Here is a 7,685-nt window from a genome sequence, read left to right on the forward strand (position 1 = left end):
CTCTCAGGATCGCGCTGTTTCCTGACGCGGGCGCTCCAGACCCGTCGCCATTTTGAATCCGGCAGCAGCTTTTAAGGAAGTTTTCTCAGCCCCTTTTCGCAGTAGGAAGCTCCCTCAACCCTGGTCGTGCAGTGAGTGTGCTCTGCATGTACCCGAGTAGCTCCAGGACCCGCTCCTGACGTGGAGCTCGGCAGCCCATGGCCAGCCCAACCCACTGCCCTGCTCAGTCCATGCAGAGCAGTGTCCATCGCCCTGGAGAGGTCGGCCATGCCTTTTTGGTTTTCTCTTTTCTTATTTTCTCCTCTATTCCTGTGTGTTTGGGGCAGGACGTCAGTGTGAAGTTATTATGACACTCCCATTTCACCCTGTATCTTACTGACTTTTACACAATAAGAGCAAAACAGTGACAATTCTCCTGATGAATCTGCGTGATGGAAGAAGGCAATGCTGACAAAGCTCAACTGTGTACAGAGGACGGTGCCTGGCGCGACCACCTGGAGTGTTGGTGCCCACGCTTCTGATCAAGTCTGACTTTACTGCACAAAATGAAGATTTAGAGATGCAAATGTATCACACACGTCAATGAAACTAAAGCCAAAGCATAAGGCTTGAAAATTCCTTTAATTATCAAGCATCTTGATTTTATAGAAAAAATGTATCAGAAGTGTGTCAGTTCCTAGGACTTGCTAGAATGAAAGCAGTGGAACAGTGCACATCAAACTCAAACCCACCACCTCCTCCGAAGCTTTTTCAACGTAAATTGGTTTCCTTTAGTCTTGGTCCAATTTCTCTCAAGTCCTCAACTATCTTAAATTTGTAAGCATGTGTATTAGTCCATTTCTGTTGCTTATAACAAAATAAACAGAACTAGGTAATTTGTAAGGAAACGAAATTTATTGTATACAGTTTCTGAGGCTGGGAGATCCAATGTCCAGGGAACACATCTGGTGAGAGCCTTGGTGGTTGCAACAGTAACAGCAGAGTATCACACTGCAAAAGTGGCAGAGCAGAGAGGGGGCGCCACCATGGAGACCCAGACCTGTGGAGCTACCAGACTGCCATGCCAGCCTGTGAGAGCTGAAGTGTGGCCTGAGACCAGGAAAGCCATAGAAGCGAAGCTGCCCGAGGACTTGGGGACCCAACCCCCACTCGAGCATGCAGAGGAGGCTGAACACAGAGTCAAGGTACGTGAGTCACCAGCTTTGAGATTTCATGCCTGCCCTGCTGGGTTTTGGACTTGTTTAGAACCTGTTACCCCTTTCTTTTGGCCCATTTCTCCCTTTTTGAATGGGAGTATGTACCCTATGTCTGTCCCACCATTGTATCTTGGTGGTAGATAACTTGTATTGAGTCCACACATGGGACTTTGAACTTTGGACTTTTGAGTTGAAAGAAGTTAAGACTTTTGGGATGAAAGTAATGTATTTGTCAGCACCACACTCAGCCAGTGAGCGAACCGGCCATCCCTATATAGGGTCCGAACCCGTGGCCTTGGTGTTATCAGCACCGCACTCTACCGAGTGAGCGAAAGTAATGTATTTGTATGTGAAAAGGATGTGAGTGTTGGGGGGCTAGGGGCAGCATGCCTTGGATTGACTGCCCCCCAAAACTTAATCCCCACTGTAACTGTTCAGGGTGGGAAATCCTATCACGGCAATTAAAAGGTGGGGGCTTGAAGAGGTGATTGGATTGTAGGACCATGCAGTAGTGAATGGATTCATAACGGTGGTCAGAGGTGTTGTTCAGAGGGCTTGAGGAGGAGGGTACATGAGAACTATTTCTCTCTCTCTGCTTCACCATTTTCTACCATGTGAGACCCCTGCATTGCTGAAAGCCACCACCAAGGAAGGCCTTCACTATAGTATTCCCTGGACTTTGGACTGCCCAGCCTCTGACACTGTCTGTCCCTCTCTCTGCTCCACCATTTTCTCAATGTGATACTCTGCCATCACTGTAACCACCAAGACTTTCACCAGCTGTGTTCCCTGGACTTTGGACTCCCCAGCCTCAGAAACTGTAAGCAATAAATTTTGTTTCCTTATAAATCACCCAGTTTCAGGCATTTTGTTATAAGTGACAGAGATGGACGCACACAGAAAGCACGTGATGGGCATCTTTCTCCATCAAGTGCAGGGGTGCAGGTCTGGAGAAGCCAAATACACAGGGACACGAATTCCTTAAGGAATGTGAGCCTCAGTGTCCACAAAGACTGTCCAGAAAGTCCTGAGCAAGAAGGAAGATGCGCACTTTTTCCCTGCAGGCCTTTAATCATGAATTCAGGCCAGTTATACACAGAAGCACTAATTACACACATACTTAGGGCACACCATCACCTACCTTCTTTATCGCTCCGAGCACTGCCCACAAGGAATCGGGACACTAAGGGTGTGCTCGACAAAGACAGGCAGGTGGAGATGAAGACACTCTGAGTGGGCCCGACCCTCAGAAGGTGTCCCCACAGCAAGCCGAACGCAATCATTAACAGTGTCATGTAGCACGGTCCTTGTAAGGATATCTTCCACACCTGGAAGAGAACACATTTATTTACATACATTATAGTGACAACAGACTATACAGAGTTCACGTGTACAATGAAGGACAGACCTGAGCTTTAGGAAGCAACTCTGGTCACACCAACATTGTCATCATCTGAACACAGAACATCCTTCACACGCTTGCAGCGTGCCAGGCACTGTCATGGGTGTGTGCACACAGACATGCACACATATGGTCATGTACACGTGATCTCTCCCTCCCCTACGTTATATATAAATAAGATCTAGTCCTCAGAACAAATCCTGGAGGTAGTGACCCACCCAAGGTCACGTAGACGGCAGATGTGGAGGCAGGAAGCAGTGCAGGTGGGTGGTGCCACATGGACCAAGCCCACGAGGGGCCTGCACTCAGCACCGTGCCACATGGGATGGAGAACTCAGAAGACACCAGGTGTCGATCCTCACCCTCGAGGGCTTTCAGTTGAAGAGACAAAACACTCCACAAAACTATCTGACATTGATATAAACAAGAACATCACATATATTAACAAAGGAATTAGACTGAACCTTCCTCCTCTCCACAGGCACTTGTTCGTCTTTCTTCTCACCATGTGCTCTGGACAACACCCACATCTAGTAAGTCCCAACTCCCTGACTCCAAGCCTCTTCTGGATGTGGGCATGGGCCTCACGGAAGGGCTGAGCACAGCAGTTCTGGGGCAGGATGCCCCAGGCGGGCACCAGGGGGCCCTAATGCAGTGCCAGCCCCGCAAGCCTCAACGCTACCTTGGGTGCTTTGGAGAGGAGGAGCTTTGTCCTATCCCTCTCCAATCATTGTACAAAAGCAATAGTTCTTGCAAAGCTACATTTTCTTGGGGAATCTAGGAAGTTGGGAGGCTCTTCCTGAGGCTGGTTCTTCAGACTTCCTACCGTGGCCAAATGAGTAGCCCCAGCCCTGGCCCTCCCACAGCACAGCCAGCTGCCAGCCCGCCTGCTTCTAGACCCAGGAAATGAAGGACAGGAGCGCTGCCACCCGCCCAGCTCCAGGCTGTCTCCATCGGAACACTGCAGAGGCCAAGACTAGAGACGGACAGAAGCAACCAAACCAGCTCTCAGCCCCAGACTCAGCCAAAGGCAGACCCTGCCCGTCCCTCTGCCACATGACTGGGACAGCCCCAGCCCTCCCCTCCCAGTGGAAGGGAAAAGAGGGAGACCCCACAAAGGCTGCTTCTCGAACACTCGCGTCCCACTCTTCCTACGTCCTGTATATGTGGGGCAATCATGGTGTCAATCATGGAGCTAATCTCACATCCCTCCCCTCCCTCCTACTGCAGCTGAGACCAACAGAGGCTCCTGGGCAGGTCCCTGCCGGCCGCAGCTTCTGAGAAGGCTGAACATGCTGTACTCGAAGGTTCTCGTCGGTGCTGTTAGCCTCTTCCTAACCCTCAAGGGGCACTGGGAGCACAGGCTCAAATCTGTCGCTAACCAGCTGTGCACCTAGTAACAATCTCCCTAGGTTTTGTTTCCACATCTGTAAAGAGAAGAGGCGAGGCCCTCACCAGAGCGACCCCTCTCTGGCCTTATTATCTACTAACTTTCCACACCTTGGTCAGGAGAAGCAGGTGTGGAGGGCCTGTAATGGAAAACGACTCAAGCAAAGACCCCAGGGAACAGGCGGGACTTAGTCAGAAGCTTCCTGTTCAACATGGGACCCAGGATGTGTTAGAAATGCAGCGCAGGTCCAGCCGGATCAGACTCCGTGGGTCAGTAAGCAGGATCCCCGGCGGTGCCGTGTATACCTGAGCATGGGAAGCACTGACGGGCAGACCCGTCAGCTGTGGCCCGCTGCCCCGCACCTGGACCCCAGCCCCACGCACCATCTCGAGTCCGTTCCTCTCTGTCTTCCTGACCCACGTCCTTCTGAAAGCCAACATGTAAGCTGCAGGGTGGGGCCACATCCACGGCTAACACTGTCTCATACCCGGTAGCTACTGGAGTGTCCGGAACNGCTGGTTCTTCAGACTTCCTACCGTGGCCAAATGAGTAGCCCCAGCCCTGGCCCTCCCACAGCACAGCCAGCTGCCAGCCCGCCTGCTTCTAGACCCAGGAAATGAAGGACAGGAGCGCTGCCACCCGCCCAGCTCCAGGCTGTCTCCATCGGAACACTGCAGAGGCCAAGACTAGAGACGGACAGAAGCAACCAAACCAGCTCTCAGCCCCAGACTCAGCCAAAGGCAGACCCTGCCCGTCCCTCTGCCACATGACTGGGACAGCCCCAGCCCTCCCCTCCCAGTGGAAGGGAAAAGAGGGAGACCCCACAAAGGCTGCTTCTCGAACACTCGCGTCCCACTCTTCCTACGTCCTGTATATGTGGGGCAATCATGGTGTCAATCATGGAGCTAATCTCACATCCCTCCCCTCCCTCCTACTGCAGCTGAGACCAACAGAGGCTCCTGGGCAGGTCCCTGCCGGCCGCAGCTTCTGAGAAGGCTGAACATGCTGTACTCGAAGGTTCTCGTCGGTGCTGTTAGCCTCTTCCTAACCCTCAAGGGGCACTGGGAGCACAGGCTCAAATCTGTCGCTAACCAGCTGTGCACCTAGTAACAATCTCCCTAGGTTTTGTTTCCACATCTGTAAAGAGAAGAGGCGAGGCCCTCACCAGAGCGACCCCTCTCTGGCCTTATTATCTACTAACTTTCCACACCTTGGTCAGGAGAAGCAGGTGTGGAGGGCCTGTAATGGAAAACGACTCAAGCAAAGACCCCAGGGAACAGGCGGGACTTAGTCAGAAGCTTCCTGTTCAACATGGGACCCAGGATGTGTTAGAAATGCAGCGCAGGTCCAGCCGGATCAGACTCCGTGGGTCAGTAAGCAGGATCCCCGGCGGTGCCGTGTATACCTGAGCATGGGAAGCACTGACGGGCAGACCCGTCAGCTGTGGCCCGCTGCCCCGCACCTGGACCCCAGCCCCACGCACCATCTCGAGTCCGTTCCTCTCTGTCTTCCTGACCCATGTCCTTCTGAAAGCCAACATGTAAGCTGCAGGATGGGGCCACATCCACGGCTAACACTGTCTCATACCCGGTAGCTACTGGAGTGTCCGGAATCGCACCTGGACCCCAGCCCCACGCACCATCTCGAGTCCGTTCCTCTCTGTCTTCCTGACCCACGTCCTTCTGAAAGCCAACATGTAAGCTGCAGGGTGGGGCCACATCCACGGCTAACACTGTCTCATACCCGGTAGCTACTGGAGTGTCCGGAATGTGACAGGTGCTCAACAAGCACGTGCTGGGAGAACGGATAAGGTACAAAGCAGGAGAAAGTGTAACTCTCACTGCAATGACTTTATAACCTATTTAGAGAGAGGCAGAAACGAATAAACTACTAAGAGGTAAAATGTGAAGAACAGTTTAAGCCCAGCTAGAAGAGTGATCCTAAGGCAGCTGATGAAGACTCACAAACAGGCTCAGACAACCGAGGTACTGATGGTCACAGCAGGGAGGCTGCGACTGGCCTCAGCATCGGGGTCAGCGGCTGTGTCTAGGCTTCGGGGTTTTGAATAGTTTCTAATCAGACCTTAAGGAGGTTTCACTGAAGTTCTAAAAGGGGCCTTCTAGCAATTATTAATATTTCAAAAAACTCCAAGAAATAACTTTTCCACTCATGAGGGGGACGTGCAGGCTAACCACATGGCAGGAGCCTCATCAAGTCAGAATGACTCTCCTGGTTAGTGCAGCGACCCTAAAGCTCTGCCAGTTATTGATAGCTGAGTGTCAGGCTAGGGCCAACAGACCCTTCAAACCTGTTATACAGGCTGGGTCACAGACCTCACATATGGGTTGCAAGCTAAGTAATTGAGAAAAGATCCCAGGAGCTGTTGACAGAGTTGACAAGTTCATTCCAATGTGAGTGCAGTCCTCAGCTTCCTCAGCAGCAGCAACTTACAGCAGATGCAGCAACAGCAGCCACCGCCACCGCCAACACCTCCAGCAGCAGTAGCAGCCTCCCCGTGGCACCCCCCCACCCCCCGCCTGGGGCATCTCTGGGGTGGGGGGACCGTGGATCAGAGCCACTCGTCCTTTATACTTAAGTCTGATAACTCAGGAACACCTGGGTGCCCAAGCACATCAACAGACAATAGCCAAGGAACACCTGGGCACAGGTGTGCAGTTATCATTTAAATCAAATGCTTGGCAAGATTCTGAATATCTGAGGGACCCTGACCATTTGCTTTCACTTTCCCTACACTGAGTAATAAAAAAAGACATAGTAAGTGAATTACTCAATAATGTGGCTTGTTAAGTAGATACAAATATTCTGCAATCCAAGTCCATGGACTTAAAAAAGTAGCAAGATGCATCCCTGATGATGGAAAACAGAACCCACGTGCACGCTGAGCTCCGAGGGCTGACACTAGGTGGCAGCAGCAACTGCTCAAGGCCTGGAGACCCTGTCCCAGCTGGAGACCTCCACCCTGCACACCCCACTAGGACATGAGGAGCACTGCCCAGAGTCATGCAGTTAGGGACCCCGCAACGAACATTCACATAGGGGCTCCTGAGTCCCAATCCAAAGTTCTTTCTGCTCCTGTGACGACATCCTCACCCTGGATGAGGTACAGACACTTGTGTAAAGATACAGAAGCATCTGGAGAGGACGCTGAAGCAATTCAGAGCGCCTCACAAGTACGCACATCTTGAGAAGTACTTCAGGGAAGTGAGAGTAGTCAGGAGATGAACAAATTGCACTTTCCACGGAAAAAGAGGTCAAAGGAAACAAAAGAGGTCCTGAAAATAACAGGATGAACTAAGGACAGAAACGGGAAAAGAGTATAAAGAAAAGATGTCAGTGAAGGCAGAGTAGTTACTCTTGAAAGCAAACCCAAGACTTTAAGAGAAAAGTTTATTTTCCCTTATTATGACACAATATATACTGGTTATTATAGAAAATTTGGAAAAGAAAAAAAAGTCATCCATGGTGATTCGGAACATTTATTTCCTGTGCTTTTTCCCCGTGTATTTGTGCTTCTTTTACTTCGCCATAGTTCTGTTACAGGCTCATTTTTTTCTTTTGAAGTTTAGCATCATAACAAATACTTTCCTTGGTTACTACACATTCTTTTAATGTTTTAATGGCTACATAATACTCCACCAAGTGGTTATGCTGTAGTTCAACCATTAGATACTCAAAT

At 50.9% G+C, this 7,685-nt stretch overlaps 1 protein-coding gene across 1 annotated transcript in view; it reads right to left on the reverse strand.

The window, feature by feature from the left end:
• Nucleotides 1-7,685, reverse strand: part of TMCO3 (transmembrane and coiled-coil domains 3) — a 54,097-nt gene that overhangs the window by 29,073 nt on the left and 17,339 nt on the right. Inside the window, exon 7 of the mRNA XM_008572923.1 lies at nt 2,338-2,524. Within this exon, the coding sequence (XP_008571145.1) occupies nt 2,338-2,524 (187 nt within the window). The remainder of the gene's footprint in view (nt 1-2,337; nt 2,525-7,685) is intronic.

This window comes from Galeopterus variegatus, unplaced genomic scaffold (assembly GCF_000696425.1).
Source record: "Galeopterus variegatus unplaced genomic scaffold, G_variegatus-3.0.2 Scaffold848, whole genome shotgun sequence".
Taxonomy (NCBI): Eukaryota; Metazoa; Chordata; class Mammalia; order Dermoptera; family Cynocephalidae; genus Galeopterus; species Galeopterus variegatus.